This window comes from Pteronotus mesoamericanus, unplaced genomic scaffold (assembly GCF_021234165.1).
Source record: "Pteronotus mesoamericanus isolate MK-2021 breed Mesoamerican mustached bat unplaced genomic scaffold, CSHL_Meso_final contig_73, whole genome shotgun sequence".
Taxonomy (NCBI): Eukaryota; Metazoa; Chordata; class Mammalia; order Chiroptera; family Mormoopidae; genus Pteronotus; species Pteronotus mesoamericanus.
In genome coordinates, this window is record NW_026555245.1 from 4,659,817 (window position 1) to 4,682,144 (window position 22,328).

General features: G+C 33.3%; 1 protein-coding gene across 7 annotated transcripts in view; it reads left to right on the plus strand.

Moving 5' to 3' along the window:
- Positions 1–17,376, plus strand: part of GKAP1 (G kinase anchoring protein 1) — a 59,986-nt gene extending 42,610 nt beyond the window's left edge. For 4 of the 7 annotated variants that reach the window (XM_054582976.1, XM_054582977.1, XM_054582979.1 and 1 more), the window contains 5 exons: positions 614–770; positions 8,964–9,061; positions 12,288–12,351; positions 14,512–14,582; positions 14,786–14,929. In XM_054582976.1, the coding sequence (XP_054438951.1) occupies positions 614–770; positions 8,964–9,061; positions 12,288–12,351; positions 14,512–14,582; positions 14,786–14,929 (534 nt within the window). Of the gene's footprint in view, positions 1–613; positions 771–8,959; positions 9,062–12,287; positions 12,352–14,511; positions 14,583–14,785; positions 14,930–17,090 lie in introns of those variants that run through there. The other 3 variants (XM_054582980.1, XM_054582983.1, XM_054582982.1) reach the window with 3 other exon arrangements.
- Positions 17,377–22,328: the final 4,952 nt, after the last annotated feature.

Genomic DNA, 22,328 nt, shown 5'->3' on the forward strand with positions numbered 1-22,328 from the left:
AGCTGTATTAGGAGCAAATGTGGAACAATTGCTAATAAATTCAAGGTTCCTTTCTGGGGTGATGAAACTGTTATAAAATTGATTGTGGGCCCTGGCCTGGTGGCTCTATTCTAACATCCTCCTGCACACCAAAGGTTGCAGGTTCTGTTCCTTGACAGGGCACATACCTAGGTTGCAGGTTTGATCTCCAGTCAGGGCACATCTGGGAGGCATCTGTTCAATGTTTTTCTCTCACTCTGATCTTTCTCTCTCTCTAAAATCAATAAAACATATCTCGGGGAGGATTAAAAATTTTTTTTAATTGATTGCAGTTGTAGTTGTGCAACTCTATGAGCACATTGAAAACCATTGAATTATGCACATTAAATAGGTGGATTTTATGGTATATGGATAAAAAATATTTTTTAAATCAAGCAGCACCCAATTCAAAAATACGAAGAAGAAAACATTTCAAAATGTGTCACTACTGTTTATCTTATTGAAAAAGAGAAGAAGTAGATGGTTGATTGTCTCTCAGTTATCCATTTTCTTCTCCTTTTAGTGGCTGATTAGGTTTATTAAATGCATACACTTTTGTGTTGAATGATAGTAAATCATAATTCATTTTTGACAGGAATTGAGTTCTTCTCACACTTTATCACATGATGGAGGATTCTTCAATAGACTGGAAGATGATGTTCATAAAATTCTTATTAGAGAAAAAAGAAGAGAACAGCTTACAGAATATAATGGAACAGATAATTGTGCAACTCATGAACACTACCAGGCATGTAAAATAGAAAATTCTCTTAAAATCACAGTAAAATTAAAATACAAATTTTCTTTTTTTAAAAAATAAGCAGTGGAATCCAATTATGATTCTATTGAGTTATAGCTAGGATTTGTCTTAGTCATAGATGTTTATATTAAAAAGTATGAAGTACTTCATTCATTGATAAGTAGTTACTGAACATGTGCTATAACAAGGTACTACTGTTAGGCTCCAGTGTAGGGGAGTAGGAATACCAAGATAGTTAAGACAGCCCTTTCCTTAAACACTCAAAGCAGTGGGGACTGGAGGAAGTAGACCTGTAAAAAGAATATCCTTTAGCATGATGAAGGCTTTAAGAGAAATATAAACAATAAAGAGATTTTTAATAGAAAAGGTAATAAATCACTTGGGTGAATTGTGAAAGGTATATAAATAAGTGACATTTGGGATGGACTTTGATAAATAAGTAACTGAATAAGTAAGCTGAGAAATGGAGGAAGCCTAAGAGAACTGCAAGAACAGTCCCAGAGTTATGAAAGGCCTTAGACTGAATATTCAGGAAACTGAAAGATACTGCATCTAAGACGTACAGAGTTAAGTGAGTGTGAGATAATACAACCAGAGAAACAGATTGCATTTAGATTCTGTAAAGGTGTTTTTATGTGAAAATAAGTTAGAATTTTAACCTGTAAAATAGGGGTTGCAGAATATGGCCTGCAAGTCAAATCTGGTTAGCAGTCTATTTTTGTAAATCCCACAAGCCAAAAGAATGGTATTCACATTTTAAAAATACTGTTTAAAAAACAAGATATCATATAGAGACCTATAACTCTGTTGTGTTTTTTTTTTACCACAACTTCTGATCTTCTGTCTTACTTTCTCTTAAACTATGAACCTGTTCTTTACCTCATATGTGAATGTTTCCCCTTACTTCCTTGATTTTCTTTTATTCTCTGCTTGCCAATATGTACCATTCATTCCTGGGCTGCCAGGTATTGCTAATGTTTTGTTCTGAAAATCAGTGCTAACTTTTACATATCTTTTTTCCTACTTAACAGTCTTTTTTGATTCATCTCTTTCTGACTTGACATATTCCTACAGTGGCTAATTCCAAGTTCTAAAAACCCATATCCCATCTTGTCACTCTTCTCAATGGATGTTGTCTCTTTGTTTCTTTTTCTGAAACAGATAAATTCAGTCATTCAGCAGATTAAACACCTACTGTGTTTTATAGCACACAAGAAGTCAGACCCTTAAGAACTCTTTACTCCAATGCAGCAGTAACATTGGTCAATAACACACAATTCCACATGAAAATCTATTTTCAACTTAGTAGTGGGTAATCCTTGCCTGTCCTGAGGTACTTGTGAGTTTCTTCTTTTCTGGCATTGAATTAAATTTAATGTTTTCCTGTCTTGCCTCAACTGTCAAAGTGTATGTACAGTCCAAGCAGCCATGTTAATTTTAACATTTATGGTTGGCATATTTGCTTTTTTTCTTTTTTATTGACTATGACTTGCCCTTTTGTGGTCCATATCTTGTTATTTTTTAAGCTATCAGATAATTTTTGGATAGAAATAATGATATTAATATATTCAACAAATATCTCAAACTTTGTAAAACAAAATTGTGTATGTATGTTTAGTTAAATGATTAAGTAATATTATGGTTTAAAAAAATCATAGGACAGTGCAATGTGGTAGAAAGACAAATGTCTTTGAAATCAAACAAACCTAGTAACACAAAATATAGCTTCTGAGCTGCAGCTTATCAGCTGTGTCACACTGGGAAGAGATTATCTACCTTTCATGTAATGTCAGGAAAATTAGCAATTATGATTTAAAATGTTTAGCAGAGCATGTTGTTGTGCCCAGTACACATTTAATAGATAATTATTTTTGTACAAGGTAGAAAATGGTAAGTTTAAAAAAAGATAAAAGTGTGATAGTAATTCACATGAATGGAGATCAGAGATGGCTTTCTTAGAGGAAAATAGCTTTTGAATTACGATTTAAAAGGCAGTAGAATTTGAACATGCAGAGGTGAGGGAGAAGAAATTGGAATGCCGTAAGTAAAAGTATTGGGGCAGTGAAGTATAAACCAGTTTAATTAGAAGAGAAGGCTCATAGAGGAAAATAGTACCAGATAAATTCAGTAAGGTTGGTGGTTGGAAAAGATTATGGAGGATTTAAAGGCCTAAATTAGGATTTAGTTGTAGATAATAAAGAATTTTTGAGAGGAGAACAAAGTTATATGCGATAATACTAATTTCCACTGCACTGCCTAGGAAAAACTAAAGGAAGATAAGAACTAGTGACAGGAATTAGGCAGATAATGCTCAGTAATGTTATGGATATAAAACAGTGGTAACATACTACTAGTGGTAGTGTAAATTGGTATAAAACCATTTTAGAAAACAATTTAGCATTAACTTTTAAAGTTGAAGATGATAAACAGACTGTATGTTCTAGAAACTCTACCCTAGATTAAACCCTGGAGACATGTTCAAGAAGAATGTTGAAAACTCAGCTGTTTGTAATAACAAAATTGATAGGAGAAATGAATGACAGCTATACTTAACAACATGGATGAATATTGAAAACATAATGTTTAATTAAAAAAATCAAGTCACCGAATAATTGATACCATTTATATAAATTTCAAAAAGAAGAAAATTTAATATATATTTTAGGGAACACACATATATGTAGTAAAAGACTTAACAGGAAGAGAATGGCAAACATAATATTCATAACAGTAGATATCTTTAGGAGGGAAGGTATAGGGATATGACTAGGGAGAGGCACATGGGGGATGCCAAAGTACCGGTAATGTTCAGATTCTTTTTTTTCATTACATTTATCAGGGTGACCTTGGTTAATAAGATTTTATAGGTTTTAACTGTACAATTCTGTGATGCATCGTCTGTATATTACATTGTGTACCCACCATCCAAAGTCCTACTTTCATTATCATATATTTGACCCCCTTTACCCTTTGCTATTATACCTCCTACCCCACTTCCTTCTGGTAACCACTGTACTGTTGTCTGTGCCTGTGAGTTTTTGTTTGTTTTTCTTGTATGTTCATTTGCTGCTTTCAGTTTTATATTTCACATATAGTGAAGTCATATGGTTCTTCACTTTTTCTGTCTGACTTATTTTGCTCAGCATGATATTCTTAATATAGATTCACATTGTCACAAGTGGCAGTATTTTATCTTATGGCTGAGTAATATTTGATTGTATATATGTACCACACATCTTTATCCAATCATCTATTGAAGGACCCTTCAGTTGTTTCCATGTCTTGGCCACGATGAATGATGCTGCAGTGAACATAGGGGTGCATATTATCTTTGTAAATAAATATTTTCAAATTTTTGGGGTAAATACCCAGAGGAAAGGTTGCTGGGTCATGTGTTAACTCTATTTTTGAGGACCTTCTATACTTTTTTCAATATTCAAATTCCTCATCTGTATATTGCATTATTTTTCTTTTTACCATATCTGTATCGTTTATATATATGTGTGTGAAATTTTTCATAATTAAAAAATTTATTTCTCATGTCATTAAGTGTAACTGGAAAAAGAGAAGATTGAGGCCATTATAAAAATACTCTATTTCTCTTTTTACCTCCTTCCACTCCCCATTGTATTCTTTTCTCAGAGAAAGAAAGCTCTTCTTTTTGCCAAGGTTAAGATACTTTTTTACTGTACATTAATTAATATGGCAGGAATTTTTAAAGGTGAAAAATAATTCAACCCTAATTTGGCCATACTTAATACAACATTTGGTTTCATTTTTGAATACTCCTTTTTAGGGAAATACCACATGTATAGGTATTTTAAAATAATTGTAACAGTAAGGAATATAGTTTCATAGTCCTTTTGTAAACCATACATTATATTCTGTCAAATCAACATGCTGTAATTTGCTTGGTCCATACCCTATTATCAAACATTTAGGTTGTTTGGAATTGGTCACCTGATATTCATTGAACATCTTCATGTATTTAATTTTTTGGTGAGTTATTTCCTTGGGATAAATGCTTAAAAAGAGTAATTGAGTCAAAGGATATACATATCTGTGTTGCTCTGATGTGTATCAACATTGTCTTCTATCAGCAGGATGATGTCTTCACAACTTCACTAGCATTGGATAGATCATCCATTCCAGATCTCATTTACCTTTATAGTCTTCACATTTCCATTTTATTAATTGCCCTTATGACACATTTCACCCTTTTATTCAAGTGAAACCTTATACTCACTATGTTGAAACTCAGGCTTGTCATCTACTCTACAAACCAGGTGTTTGGCTTAACTTTCATTATTTCTGTTTTTGGTTTTATCATTTTATCTAGATATCCAGACTCTAAACTTCGTTCTTCACTTTTCTGTTTTAAGGCTTGGGAGATACTAATCTTTGAAATATTTTTCGAATCTGTCTTCTTTTCCATGGCTTACTAAACTTCAGTGTCTGTTGAATCAACTATAGCATGTCTTTAAATAACATGGTTTTGTCATACATTATTTTGTTCAAAGTTGCAGAACCTATCCATGACCTCAAGTAAGGACTTACAGTGTCCTTGACCTGACTTTTCAAGCCCTTAGGCTGTGCTTTTCAAACTGAGAGTCTCAACTGATTTAACAGGTTTTGAAATCTGTCTAGTAGGTTGTTACCAGACTTTACAACAAATATCACAGTATGCCTATTTATATTTCATGCAATTTGTTTCTGTGCATATTTTGTGGTCCTACTTTTCTTTGGATATATACCCTGCCCCGCACACCTCCCCTCCCTCCCCGCCCCCCGCCCCTGTGATACAGAAACGGTCATATGGACCACTTTTTAGTTAAATGCAGATGGTGAGCATTGCAGGTCATTAAGTAATTCTTGAACATTAAATAATTGAGTTTTTAATAACTAAATTGTTTTCATTTACCCACACTAAGAAAAACAGTTTAATGTACCATTTTGATATAACAGTTTTTGCTTACTATGGAGATTATATTTTTCATGTTTCTTGCTCATATGCCTGTCATGTTGGTTGTGACTTAACTATTTCCAGATTTTCATTTATCTTTTGATTTTATTATAGTATTTTTGGAGATTTTCCATCAAGTTAAATCTCTCTTTTTAGTTTTCTCTCTTTTTTAGTTTTCTCTCCTTGGTATCATGTTCAGAGGGCTTTCCTGCTCAAAGATGATATTCATATTTATCTAGATACTATTTTAATACTTATGTGGTTTCATTTTTCAAACTTAGTGTTTTGTATTATTATATATTCAGTGTAAAACAATTTTGATAAAAGAAATTTTAAATGAAGTGAAAATCTTGCATAATATCATGTCCTAAGAGAGTTATTAAAGTTTTGTTTTATGTCCTCCCAGCATTTTTCCTTGGAATGTAGCATTACAATTTTGGGATCATGTTACTATATTATATAGTTTATGTTACCCTATAGTTGGGCATTTAAACTGGCATCCAGTTTTTTGTTGTAATAAATCACAGTGAGTGTTGATATATACTCTTCCCCCTTAACTTCTAAGATAAATTCCTAGAAATGAGATTCCTGGACCTAATAGTATGTATATTCTGTTTTTTTCTTTTAAATATTTTATTGTTTATGTTATCACAGTGGTCCTAATTTTTCCCCTTTTGCCACTCTCTACTCATCCCACACCCATTCCTACAGTCAGTCCCCTCACAGTTGTCCATATCCATGGGTCGTACGTATATGTTCTTTGACTACTCCCTTCACCGTATGTATATTTCTAATTTTGGTCCACCCACCTTACTCCTTAAACTAGAAACTTGAAGTGTCCGTCTTTCTCACCTACCACAACCTCTCAACAAATGTTCTTGATTGTATTCCCAAATAACTTCTTGCATGATACACTTCTTTCTACTTAAACTGCTTCCACCCTAATCAAAGGCCTAATTGTCTCTGACCTAGACTTGTAGTAGCAGTTGCAGGGTCTTTCCACCTCTCTTACCGCACTCTAAACCATTTTTCATACATCAACCAAAGTCATCCTTTAAAAACACGTATCTGCTGTGGCTGGTGTGGCTCAGTGGATTGAGCACCGGCCTGTGAACCAAAGGGTTGCTGGTTGGATTCTTGGTCAGAACACAGGACAGGGGTGTGGGGCAGGTCCCTAGTAGGGGCGTTCAAGAGGCAGCCACGCATTGATGTTTCCTTTCCTCTCTGTCTCCCTCCCTTCCCCTCTCTCTAAAAATAAATAAATAAAATCTTTAAAAAAAATACATCTAACATAAATCTTAACAGTTCTGTTAAAAAATCCTTCATTGCTTTTATTTTACTCAGAATAATATGCAGACCATACTTATGGTCTATAAGGCCCTCCAAGATTAGGCCTTTACCTGAATAATCCACATTATTCTCTTTTTATCGTTATGCTTCTTTTCTTCATACCTTAAAAACCTCAGTTTCTAATTGTAGCATTTTATTACTATTATTATTATTATTATTTTACATCTGCTTCCTGTACCAGACAAGTCCCACCAGGGCAATAATCTGTTCAGTTCTGTTTCCCGTTGTATATTCAGCACCCAGCAGCAGTGAGGTACTCATGGTATATTTTTAGAATAAGTTGATGTTTCCACATACTCATTAGATGAATAGAACCAATTTATACTGTTATCAAAGGTATGACTTTGGGTTGATTTTTTTGCATTTAAGTTTGTTTATTTTGGTATGTGGTGCAAGATGGAGGGATTTAACGACTTTTCCTAGGTAGCTGTTTGTATTGTAACCTACCATTATTCAGCATATTTTCACTTCTTAGAAATACTATATTTATATTATAATAATTTCTTACGTCTTAAACCTCTTTCTGGACTGGAAACCAGAAAAACCGGCATTCGTGCTGCCTGTCATCTATGAGACAGACCCAGTAAGCAGAGAGAGGGATTGAATCTTTATGGGCTCTTTATTCAGATGGCCTGCAACCTGAGAAGACTGTGGATTTATACCCTAACAGACTGTCTTACATTTCCTTTCAAGCCAGCCTTTTTTATAAGGGGGTAAAAGTGTAGGTAAGGAATTTGGAATTCAAGGGAAAGAAATGTAGGTAAGGGATTTAGAATTCAGGAAAGGAGTTAATCAGATAAAAGCTGATTTAACTAACATCCTTTCATCTTCTGACCAGTGATTTTCTTTATCTGTGCCCTGTGTCCTGGGAGATTTTCTTTATCTGTGTCCTGGGCAGTGGACTGTCTTCTCTCTGGGATTGCTTATGGTATCTTCTGGAGCACAAAGGTTGATGGCTTGTGGTCTCCTGGAGTCAGGGTGGGCCATACCTGCAATTCCTGAAGCAATAGCTTTTTAGGTGCATTAACTGCTAGGCTTATTAACTGTTACCTTAAACTAAAATTTTCCAACTCTTGAGTTCCCCAGTCAGACTTTCTTTTCTATAGCATTGCTCTGTCAACCTGGATGCCATGATCATGCTGTTTTAGTTACTTTTTTCTGTATAGTATATATTTGTTAGGCAAATTTCTCTTCTTGGCATTACCTTTGTTTCCATCCTGTATTCTCTCGTATAAAGTTTTGACTCTCTTATTAAGTTCCAAAGTACAAAATCCTATTGGAATTTCAATTGAAATAGTATTGACTTTACAAAGTAATACATTTAGTGATATTTAGTCTTTCTGTCTACATTTTTGTTCCTTCTTTTTCAGTATATTATACTTTTCTTTATGGATCCTGAAAATTTCAGAGTTCTTGGGGATGTTTTTTATTGCTACTGGGAGAAAATGGTTTTTCTAGTTGTATTTTCTACCTGCTAATTGCTGATAATAGAGAAAGCTATTTTTATTTTTTTATTATTTTGTATTTTTTCTAAGTTTTCAACTTTAGAGGGTCTTAAAGATAGACTAAACTTGTCACAGAACACTTTTAATATGCTTATTCATAAACATTATTTCAAAGCCCCAATATTATTCTAGGGTATGTTTGTAGTTTAGGTTAATCATAAATATCTTATTTGCTTGCATATTTGTATATAATTATATCATTGAGTAAAGGTGGAAATACAGTCAACAGTTTAAGGATGCTGTAGAAAATGAATTAAAATAAAGAAAATTGGGATTTTCCTTCTTAAACTTTTCACAAAGGAAAACTGTAAACCAGAATTAGTAGACTATCAGTGTTCTAAAATAGTCTTTTTCTTTTTTCAGGAAGTAGTTCTGAAAGATGGAAGAATTGAAAGACTAAAGTTGGAACTTGAAAGGAAAGATGCTGAAATCCAGAAACTGAAAAATGTGATCACTCAATGGGAGGTTTGTATTTATTTACTATTGTAAACTAGTAATCTGCACAGTTTCTGGTTCTCTTATATATATTTGTGTTTAAGGTTTGAATGATCGAAATAGTGTTTCTTCTGTTTAGGTTTTTAAATTCATTAATGATATACAATTAGAATAATAATATTTATTTTTATGGTAAAATATATATAACATTAAATTTGCCATTTTACCTACTTTTAAGTGTACGATTCAGTAGCATTAAGTACCTTTGTAATATTGTATAGCCACCAACTCTCTTTTCTAAACTTTTTCATTATTCCAAACAGACTCTTGTACCCAGTAAACATCTCCTTATTTTCTTATTCCCTGCAGCCTCTAGTAACTGCTAGTCTGTATGATTTTGCTTATTCTGGGCACATCATATAAGTGGAATCATATAATACTTGTTTTCTTCTGTCTGGCCTATTTCACTTAGCATAATGTTTTCAAGGTTCATCCATGTTTTAGCATGTGTCAGAATTTCATTAATTTTTATGACTAAATAATATGCCGTTGTATGTATATATCACACCTTGTTTATTCATTTGTTTCATGGACACTTGCATTATTTTCACCTTTTGGTTATGGGGAATAATGCTGCTATGAACGTTGGCGCACAAGTATCTGAGTCCCTGCTTTTAATTCCTTTGGTTATGTAGCTAAGAGTGGAATTGCTGGGTCATATGGTAATTCTACATTTAAATCTTTGAGGAATCACCAAACTGTTTTCCCTAACATCTATACCATTTTACTTTCCCATTAGCAGTGCACAGGGTTCCATTTTCTCCACATGCTCACTAATACTTGTTAATATACAATTTATGTTAACTATAAACCTATCTATTACCCTCTTTCTTCCTTCCTTACACTTTAAAAGATATCTCTTTATTCATCTCAAGTATCTTTCTGGGCCATGCATCTGTAACAGAGAAAAAAGTGATAAATCAAGTTCAACTCTAATGACATTTTCTCTCCTCCTCTACTCATGCCTTTAAGAATAATCTTCACTCCTTTCCCTTAGCTTTTTCTTTGTTGTTTATATTTTCTTTGCTTTCACTGAGCACATACCATGTCCCACATCAGAGAATACAAGGATAAGTTAGCAAGAAGCTCATAGTCTAATGGGGAAGTTAAACATATAAATAATTGCAGTATAGACTTTGTAATTGAGATTTGACTGAATGCTCTAGAAGCACAGAAACAGGAGTGAATTAGTTTTTGCTACTGAAAATTGGTAAGGATCTTACAGAAAAGATGGGGTTTCCAGTTAGAGAGACCAGTGCGTAGAAAGGCATGGAAATGGTAGTAAATACATTCTTGCCGACATTTAGAGAAACAGGAAGTTGTAGAACATGAAATTGGAGATGTTAATTGGGGTTGGAGTTTAGAAGGGAAGTGACACAAAGATTATTTTGTGGGATGGTAATGCACATAGCCGAGGGCCTGGAGTGAACATAGTCTGGTAAAAACAATGAACGGGTATTGAGTATAAGAGCAAGAGCACATTTTGAACTAGTTTAGGCAGTGAAAATAATAAGATCCCATTTTGGACATGTTGAGCTTGACATAGCTATGGATTCAGCATAGATGTTCACGGTGCAGTAGGGGCACAGTGGAGTCAGAGCATATGTGTATTTAACATCAATTGCTCTCTTTCATGAAGTTAAAAATACCAGTAAGGGCACTGTACATTTCATTTGTGCTATTTATTATAAATTGCATGGTATTAGTATTTTATAAATTTATGTTTTTAGAGATATGTTTACTGCTTGTAATTGTATATATTAAATGTTATTTTTATGGGCAATATAAAGAATTTTCATGGGTAATGTTGCTCATTTGCAATTTTTTCTTTAAGTGCTGACTTTAGACACTAGGGCTGCTCTAAGAGATGATCATGTACACTGATCTGAACTTTGAACAAAGGCTTTCACTAGAGATAGTTTAGTGAAATACTAATATTGAAGCCCTGAGAGTTAGAATTTCATAAGATATAGTTACATATTCACAGCAAATATATTTCTGTATTCATAGTGAATATAGTTGTAGTTGACTGTGTAAGGTTCCTTCTTCATATTTTTATGTTTCCATCTGACTTACCATTCTTACTCATTCCTAAGATCCTCAGAAGTCCTACTCCCTTTTATTTACTATTGTACTTATTTCTCTTCAGTGTATTACCTGCAGTATTACCCAGTTACAATACTGATTTATCATCAGCAATTTACTGGGCAGAGTATTTAGTAAAATCCATCTTCACTGGACTTGATTTTAAAATACACTGAATTTGTTTTACAAGAACGACTTTGAATCTGGTAACTTTTGTATTTATCTGTGTACATGGAGAAGAACTGACAAGTTTCTTATGCTGATCTGTTTCTCTGATTTCTTGCTTTCCTATAATGTATTAAATGTATTTTTTTCTAATGCATTAAGTATTTATAAGTAATTCAGAGTGTTGAATAAATGGGGTTTAGAGTGAAAAATTCTTCAGAATATGGAGGTTAATGTGTAAATACAGTTTCTCTTGTTCAAAGTGTGTAATTGCATCATTTGTGTAGTATGAGAAGAAGCTAAGCCATTGGAGAAGAAAATTTAAAAATAATTAAAAGGTATTTTAGTAAATTCTTAATTCATATCAACCAAAAATCTCTTTAACAATATTTAGTTAGTGAAATAACAAGAGATTAGTACATTTAATCTTAACTGAGAACACACAGCTGTGCTGTACAATTCAGTAACCACTATATTTGGGTACCAAAATTTAAAGTTAAATAAAATTTAAAATGGATATTTTCAGTCACAGTAGGTGCATTTCCAGCCATTAACAGTCATATATATATAGGCAGATACAGAAAATTGAGTGTAGTACTGGTATAGAGCCATGAATCATTTTTCTTTTTATCTTAATCAAATTATTTTGAAATGTTAAGGGTTTTATTTGAGGAAGAAAAGAAAAAGGCTTCAGGAAATGAGTTTTCTCCACTTTTATCCCTCTCTTCTTTATTTTTCAGTTACCTATAATACTAATTTCTATTATCATACCAGGGATTTAATTTACGTAAAAGTATTTAATTTGAATATACTTTTCTCCATCCTGTTTTTTCCAAAAATAACTTGTGTCTTCAGGCAAGCTGAGAACTCATAGCTTCATAAATTGATAGTGAATCATTATATTATTTACTTGACAAAATTAAATCTTTTTTTCTTTGACTATTAGGCAAAGTATAAAGAAGTAAAGGCAAGAAATGCACAGTTATTGAAAATGCTTCAGGAAGGTGAAAGTAAGTGATTTTTGTGGTTTTAGAATTAAGTTAATCTTTAAAAAATATTTGAAGATAATTTTTCAAGGTACATAATTTATTAACACAACAAAGTAAAAAGGCTTCCCAGAGTGATACAAACTGAATTGTTGCTGGTATTTTTTTTATTATAAGTCACTCTTGTAGCACCCTTAGGTATTATACAAGTTTATGATTATTCGTGTAAGAGAAATCTTGAAATTTCAATTCTTATAGAGACTATATTTAGCAGGAAAACAAGAATAACATTTGCTTAAGATTCTGCTTTTTAGTCATTAGAGGAAAAGGCCTGTCATCATTTAAGGTTTTCCTTCTCCTTGACCATGTACTCTTCATACTTTGCTGCCTCTCTAAACTTTTAGGACTAGGTCAGCACCAGGAAGCCAAGGAAACCAATCAAAACTGATGAGAGATAATAAGATTAGTAAAGTTGATGTATGAAAGTCCCCACTAATCATTTGCATTCCTGATTATGTTTACCTAGTGACACTTAACCTTGAAAGTTCTGTAAAAATTTTTCATTCATGACAGAAAAGAAAATGTGCATTAATTTTTAATATAAAACTTATGTAAAGGAAATTATAAATGATAAAGGAGACATAAAATCATGAATAAATGAGGAAATCTTCTGAATAGACAAAATTAAGTCTATTAAACAGTTTTCCCTGTTAATATGAATTAATGAAATATCAAGTATATCCCCTGTGATCACTGTATTGCACTTAAGAAATTGTGAAACTCACCCTGAAGAATAAGTAAACAAGACCAAAAAAATTATTTCAAATATGAAGACACTGGGAATGAAATTGTCCAACCAAAAGGGAACAATGAGCAAAAACCAAAAATCCTGTCCAGTTCAACAGATTATATAGTCTTGAAGTAGATTTGGACTTATTTTTATAACTTTTCTATTTTTTTATAACTATAACTATTATACAGCTTAACTATGATGAAATAGAAGTTAAAAAATAATGAGGAAAGGCGTTATTTGAACAAATTGATGCTAGCTTCCTGAAGTTCATTTAGATTTGTTCATATTACTGAGTTCATGTGGATCATTGAATGAATAAAATTATGAAAATAAAATAAATGTTTATAAAGCATGTTTCTAATTGAATAAATTAATGATATCAATGGATGTATGATTTTTAAATATGTGAAATAAATATTCCTTAGTTAAAGAAACTTTGTAAAAAGTAAGAAAATTAACTGAATAAAGCATACTCTCAATAATGGATTAAAAATGGCTACCAGTAGATAAAATTGGTGTCCATACTCACACTATACATAATCCAAGTAGAAGAATTTGATATAGGACCATTACACCAAAAATACAGTCCAGAAGGTCTGTGGGTAAAGTGGACTTAGAAGCATACAATAGTCCAAAACTTCACTAGTGAAATATTTTTAAAAGATGGGAATACAATAAAAACTGTATAACAGTTATAGTTTTACCTCTTCAATCTTGTTTTTTCCCTCTTGTTTTAAAGTTGAGGAGTTAGTTTTTCATTCAGTAGCCATTACCATGGAGTTTGTTAGCCATGTGGAGATTTTTAATTCTTAGGAAACTCAAAGGCCAAAATAATACATCTCTTGCTCCCCCAAAGAGAAAAAAAATTTCTAGACAAATGAATAGTTTTGAGAGACCACAGATGTTATATGATCAATTATGTCATAGGAGCGATGTTTATTTGACAATGCTTTATGGGCATGAAAGTCATATAAAAATAATTTTTGTGGGCCTTTTGGTAAGCTCACCTTGGCAATTTAACCAAACAAACAAAAACACTCTACAATTTTTTTTTAAATCTTGAAGATTAGTCAAGGTATTTAAAGTTTTCTCCCTATGTGAAATTTTTTATTTCTTTGTGTTTTTGTCCTTTTTACTGTTTCATCCTGTTCATACAAGTAATATTTTAATGTTATAGAAAATGTAAAGTTTCCAAGAAAACTGCTGTGGCAATAATAATCAGAATTCACCAGTGAAAAAATAAGAGCTATATGTAGGGTCAAGAAATGCATTCTTTAAGTATGAGGACAATTTTCTTTGCCTGACTGCATTGCTTTCTTGGGTCACTGAAATATTGTTAAATTTTTGAGTGACTGAAAAGAATATACAGTTCTTTTTCCTTTTCTTATCAGTGAAAGATAAAGCAGAAATACTTCTGCAAGTTGATGAATCACAAAGTATCAAGAATGAGCTGACTATTCAGGTAAGGGAAACTGTACACAAGACTGGTATTCTTAGGCCGTGCTTTAGTCTTGAATTACGAAACTTGACTAAAAAATATAGCCATTACATATATTTTTTTACATTCAATATTTTATATACAATTACACAATGCTAAAAAAATATTAAGAGTATTTGCCTGAAAAGACAATAAAAGTCTCTTAAAAATTGAATATTTGGTTATAGGTGACTTCTCTTCATGCTGCATTAGAACAAGAAAGATCTAAAGTGAAAGTATTGCAAGCAGAGTTAGCCAAATACCAGGTATGCTTTTATAATTTTGAAAGTGTTTTCATCACAAATAATACATTTGAATTAGATACTATGTGATTGAATAACTGCACTATTTTGTTCTTAGGCCAAAATTTATTCCCCAGAAATATTAATTTTGTTATATTTGTTATATAATATACATTTTAGAAAGATGTTGAGGTTATTCCAGATGATGGTATTAACTAAAATATTGGCAATAACTAAAGTATTTCAGAAAAATTCTTGCTATTACATAGATGATATGGCACACATGCCATTGACTCATACTGAGGAAAGGCACATGCCATTTTTTGCATTATATGATAAGTTTAATCACTTGGGTACAGCATTATCTTTTAGATATCTTCCTTGTAAAGGTATATTTTCCCCTTTGTAATTAATAAATGATATGTGGAGTGATACTTTGAGATTGTGTGACTATCCTTTTCTTTTTGCTCAATGGTTTAGCATCCATTGATGATATTTGTAGCAGCTACAATGACAGAATTTCTAATTCTATTATTCATTCGGTTCTATTCTAATTCAATTTCTAATTCTGTCATTTCTTCTGCATTCACAAGCTGGCATTCAGCATTTTTTTTCTGGACGAAGCAGTAAAAAATACCAGTGCTTTTTTTTTTTAAGTATATGTGTATGTGTATATGTGTTTATATATACACACACACCTATATATTTATTTGTATGTATGTATGCATGTGTGTCTAAGTCATGACATAAAATATGTTGATTAAGGTGGGGTCATAGTCAAAAAGGTTTGGTGGCCTAGTGAACATTAAAGTTGTTTAGCCCCAGCTTTGATATCTCATCAGTCCGGGAAGGAGAATTTGCCTGGGAGGCTTTGAAAATGATTCTTGAAAATTTTTTGTGTGTTCTTTTAATCTTGTTGAGAAGGAAGGTAAGATTTTTAAGCTGTATGACATCGGTAAATTTATTTTTATTTTCCTGCCGTCAGGAAATAAATCTTGTTTTTAATACATACCACTACATATCTCAAGTCCTACGTAACCTCTTTATACTTACTTTCTCTGAATGAATTCTTGCAAAACTTTTATTTGTTCATAAATAACAGTGTTCTTAGACTTGATTTTTATAAAACAAAGATTGTTAGAGAAATGTTTTGATCACTAAGAGGAAAGTTATATGCAGAAAAAAAGATTAAAAAACAAAACAAAACAGAGAAGCTGTCACCATTATTAAGTTGGCCTGGGTTTCAAGTGCCCTTGATAAAACCACCATTTTAAGAAATGCACTTTCCCAGACTTGGCTGATCCTCAGAATCACTTGGGAGCTTTTTGAATTACAGATAGTTTGACCCACTCCTGGTAATTGTGAATAAATAGGTCAGGGACAAAGTCTAGACATTAGAATTAAAAAAAATATTACTACTCGGTGATTCTAATGATCAACTAAACGAGTACCATTGCCATAGTTTATAAAAATGGAGAAAAAACTAAAATTATTGTAAGGCAAATACATCAAACCATTATTTATGGTTAAAATGGGGTGGGTAAAATAGTTATGGATGATTTTAATTTTCTTCTTTGGGCTTCCCATATTTCTACAAGTATTTACTTTTAAAATCAGAATAAGGCAGAAAATGTTAATGTGAAAATTAATTAATGAAAATACTTCTTTTCTTGTCTTTTAAGCTGCCTTTCTCTTTTCTTGGTCCTAGTCAAGTACTATAGATGGAGTTTCAGTTGGAGCAGATTAAGTACAGATGTATATATGTCACTGAGCAATGTGAAAAGTACAATCTACTTTCCACCCCAGTGAAGAACAAAACCAGACTTCCAATGCTATCAGATAAGATGGCTAGACAAAGCTTGCATTAGAAATTGAATTACCCAAAAGGGTAATTAACTGAATTAACTAAATTTGCTGATCATATGGAATACATTGTTTTAGTAGTAATCAAAATTTTTATTTAAAAAACAATCTGGGACAGTTTAAAAGAACTCTTAAAGAATAAGATATTGATGATCTTAGCAAGTCTAGGCTAGTTCCAATAGATGTAACTGATTTCTACAACTACTTTAACCGTTTTTAAAAATAACCCTATAAGAATAATTTAGGAGAATGCACAAATTTGCAACAAATTCAAAAAAGAACTTGCTTCTTTCTCATACTCAAAAATGCCTTCAGTTTCATATATTCTTAATTTGCAAATACCCCCAAATGGTATTTCCTCAATAATTTGCCCTATTTTTCTTTACAGGGTGGCAGAAAAGGGAAAAGAAACTCTGAATTCGACCAGTGTAGGTGATTCCATTGGCCTTTGAGGTCAACACAAAAATTTAAATTTTCAGGGTTTTGCAAAAATGTATATATTTAATGCTGTGCAACTGCTAAGCTATGCAGTTTTTGTTGAAAAAATACTTAAATGATTAGCTTACTAACAGTCTATAATTTTTGGTCTTTTTGGCTTAAAGTGAAAAGAAGAAAAACAGAATTCCAACAGAATGCAATGATTATTGTTTACTATTCATACTTATCACTTTAGTTTTTCATCAGTCAATAAAATTAATTTACTCTTACATTAATATGTTTGTTTCTTTAAGTTTCAGAAGCAATGTGGAAGTATTATTTTTGCTTATAGCACAACCACTTTGTTGGACTTTTTAAAGTCAGTGAATATTTTCTCAGACCTTTCTGCATGCTAAACCTATGGGACATACAAGATGAGGGAAAAGTGGTTGATATCCTCAAGTAGCTTATTCTCAGAGGAAACAGAAGGCGGGGGTAGGTAAAGATAACAGCAAAAATAATTACCATACAAATTAGAGTGTGACATCAGTTTGTTTGGAAATTGAGAAAATTTGCATGAGATAGTTTTTAGAGGATAGATACCTTTTCTGTAAATTTGTTGAAAAGCATCCAGACAAAAGGAAGAAAATCTGGGTTGAAATATTTGTTTAAAGAATAGTCTGGCTTGAGGACAGAACCATAACATGCTGAAAATAGAATGTTGATGTCGGGGAGAAATGAGAGATCTTCTGTTGGTATAATCAATTACTAGAATGATCTGTAGTTTATGGGATTCATTTTTCAGTGTAGTCAGTGCTATACAGATATGATTCATTAAAGTACCAAGGACAAGGATTTTTTTGGTTGTATAAAAAGGATGAATACATAAATATTGCTTTTTGACCTCCAAAACCAGCATCACATGAAAGATCCCACTTTATGACAGTCTTTGGGAAAAAAATGCTTATTAAATAAATAGTGTCATCATTGTTTTTATGTCTGGCTTCTTCCACGAGGTTTCATGAACCTTGTAAATAATTTTGTTACTGAACCAAAGTAGGGGTTCAGCTGCCCACTCCCACTAATGGGCAAATTCTAGAGGCAGAGGCTGGTGAAAAAGGAAAAAAGGTTTTTATTCAAATGCTGCACAAACTGGGAGAATGGCAGACTCTTGTCTCAAAGCCCATCCCCTACAGGGAACCCTGAGGAAAATCCAGCCATCCTCAGCCAGAACAAACCTGAAGGCAGCATCCAGAGTTCCGTCTCCCATTTAAAATACCATCGCTTGGGAACCACAGGTGGCCACTGAGTGGTCATCCAGGCAGCTCAGCTTTTCTCCTGGTCACTGTCAGGTCTCAAGTTCCCTCCTGGAATCTACTTGTGAGCCCTGTGCTGCCATTGGCCATGTGGCTTCCAGGGCCAGAAAGTCCTGCAAATGCACCCACCAGCCAGGATGTTCCAGGGGTGGGTAAGAGGGCACCCCTTCCTTCTCTTGGAATTATATTAGTTTCAGGATTGGGATGGGCCAAGTGCTTTCTCAGAAATGCCCTGTTAACTTTCCAAATTTCTTCACAGTCTGGAAGGATCCACCCCCCCCCCCCCCCCCAAACACACACCACCAATCCCTTATTTTCCCCAGGCTAAAATGACAGGCTTCTTCAATCCAGTACCTGGCCTCCTGCTGCCATTCTGACCTCTATTGTGCACTGTGCCTTCTTTTCCCTGGTCCCACCCTCAATCAGGTACCAGAAGCGGGTAGGAGGGCTTTTCCCCTATCCAATTGTCTTGCTAGTCTTGCGTGCTCAGTGCAATACTTTCTCTGGCCATTCATCTTGCCTGGGGATGGGGCATCTCCCACCAAGAGCAGGTCGCTCTGCACTGGGGAGGAGTGTTTGCAAGGCTCAAGCTGGGTTACCAGGACACCAGCGGCCAGCTCACTGTCCCCAGCAGTTTGCGATCTCCTCCAGTGGCCACTCCTGTTCACCTGACTTCCAGCCCTCCACCTACTCCCAGAGGTCCGGGCAGGCTATTGGTATTAATTGTGACTTATTCCCTGTTTTGAGTGCATAGTTCTATATGAGGCACAGAAGAGATGCTAAAGAATCATTTGTTTAATTAAGTGGTAAACCTCTTTGAGATGGTTTTTCTCCAATTTTACCCTTGATTAAGAATAGGTACTATCAGAACCTAATTAATTAAATATATATGGTAATTCCATGATACCATATTTTTTGCCTCAATGATTAACAAAAATTTCTAACACTGTCTTACATGAACAAGCTGGACAGAACTTGAGTCAGGATACTTTCAAGTATAATTGAATTACCCAGGTAGTTAATAAACTGAATTATTAAAGCATACTGTATTATCATTTGCTTTGATTATCTGCCTACATATTATCCATTTGGTACGTTATCTAGCATCTAGCACAGTGCCTGGCACATGATAGATGCTCAACAGATATTTTTTACTAGTGTATATTTATATAACATTACCTGGGGACGAAGAAAACTTCATTGATTATCCTCTTTTGTTTTGGGTACTCTTAGAGTACTGTATTCATAGCTCTGTTTTTCCCCTGAATTCTTTTTTCTTGACTGATAATATCCATTCCTCTGGCCTAATCTTTCACTTTTAGGTAAGTATATCAGTTTCAACAGGAAAAGCTTTATCTGTTTAGAGATTGAAATACAATCAGTGATCAGTTGGTGATTTCTTCCTTTAAATTGATTTCTCAGGCATTCCCTTTTAATAAATACCATTATTAAGATTCTTTTCAGTCTCCTGAATGTTCAATAAAATTATCTATTGCTTATGTGCTAGGTATTGTAGTAAATACTAGAGATGTCAAAATGTCCACAATCAGTTGGAATAAAACAAATGTAAAGAAATAATAATAAATTATCCTAAGTTATAATACTAATATATTCAGATTGCTGTTGGAGTGCAGAAAAAAAGACCATAATATTTTGAGGGGGGGATATTTTAGAAAACATTTTAATTACTTCAAACTACATTAATAATGTCTTATTTAAAAAATGATTATGGCAACATAGCCAATTAATTAAATTTGGAAAATAGCCCTGACCATTGTGGCTCAGCTTGTTGGGTGTCATCCTACAAAGCAAAAGGTTACAGGTTGGATTCCCGGTCAGGGTATGTGACTGGGTTGCGGGTTTGGTCCCTGGTCGGTGTGTATGAGAGGCAATCGCTGCAACTGATGTTTCTCTCCCATTCTTTCTCCGTTTCGTTCTCTCTAAAAATAAATAAAATCTTTTAAAAAATTCGACAGATGTTTTTAGATATATTCTATAGTGTGGTAGTAAAGCCATAGGAACTAAAACTATGTTTAATTCTCAGTTCTACTATGTATAATATTCAGTAAATGATTGAACAGAATGAAATTTGGCATTAAATGAGAACAGCTAATGAAAGGTAAAAAAGATTGAGTAAGATGGAATTATTTTCAGTCTAATAGGAATAAAAAAGTATGGCACATAACTGAAATTCAAGATAGAATGTAGTGGATTCCATAACAATTTTATGGAAATAAGAAGAGAGCATACTTGTCCATGAAAGTCAAATGTTACTTATAGAAAAAATAACATTTTTTAAATTGGTTCGTAGAGGATAGGCAGTGACTTACACAAGGTCACTCAGTGACTGAATAATGGATCCAGGTACTAGAATTTTGAATGCAGTTTATTCCACTGTATCTGTTAAACTGGTTTGCATATCACCTGGTGGTACTTGTTAAAACACATAATTTCAGTCTTCAGCCATGGTGAATCACTATTTCTTGAAGTGGGCCAGGGTATCTAAAATTTTAACAAACTCCCCCAGGAGATACTTATGCATGTTAAATATTGGTAATTATTACATTACCACTGCTTTTTCTGATATATTAGAGTAGTCATTTCCATTAGCTTTCAAAATACTTCTCAAGTATCATTACGTACATAGAATTTAAATTTTACCTATAAAATTCACCTTAATTTCTTTATCTGTAAAATAAAAGCTTTCTTAGGTAATCTCTAAAATCCTTTTAAGGTCTAAAGGTAAATGTTCTTTATAGATCTCTTGAAATGATAAAATATAGTTTTGTATTTAAACTATCAAAAATTATAATAAACAGTGACTAAAATATACTGATACCAGATGATTGGCAATTACCATTACCAAGGAAAAAAACTTCAAAGTTTAAGAATAAGTTACTTACAAAAAACTACCACCTGTCTACAAAGGCATCAATTCCATATAACCTTCCTTTGGATGAAGTGAATAACCCTCCTAGAAAGTATTGTTCATTGTAACACCTGTAAGTGAAGAACTTTATGCAGAAGTCTCTTCTAAAGGAGTTCCACTTGAACTAGAACTGCTTTCAAATGGGGGCGCTGTGAATAAAATGATCTCAATCTGAAGAAACACATTCCTAAAATACAAGGGGATGGAAGATCTTAAAATTATATAAGGAAAATACTTCAAAAGAAAGTTATTACAAATATTTATGTTTAAAAGATTTTATTTATTTTTAGAGAGAGGAAGGGAGGAAGAAAAGGAGAGAAACATTGATCAGTTGCCTCTTGCATGCCTCCAACTGGGTACTGGGCCTGCAACCCATCCATGCACATGCCTTGACTGGGAATCAAACTAGAGACCTTTCAGTTCGCAGGCCTGGACCCAATCCACGAGCCACACCAGCTAAGGCTTAGTTGTAAGTTCAGTGTGGTTGTGTGAAGAGGCAAGCCATGTCTACTTAACATCACCATCTTAAAAGCAGCAAGAGAACAGTAGTTAGTTACCTACAAGAGAGTTCATATAAGACTGTCAGCTGGTTTCTCAAAAGAAACTTTGCAGGCTAGAAGGGATTGGCAAGAATTGTTCAAAGTCATGAAAAGCAGGGACCTACAGCCAAGATTGCTCTACCCAGCAAAGCTATCATTTAGAATCAAAGGGTAGATAAAGAACCTCCCAGGCAAGAAAAAACTAAAGTTCATCATCACCAAACCATCATTATATAAAATGTTAAAGGGACTTATTTAAGAAAAAGATCAATACTGTGAACAATAAAATGGGAATAAACACATATCTGTCAACTGAATCTAAAAAACAACTAAGCAAACAAGAACAGACAGAATCATGGATACAGAGAGTGTTTCGATGTTGCCAGATGGGAGGAGGGTGTGGGGGAGTGGGCAAAGAGGTGAGG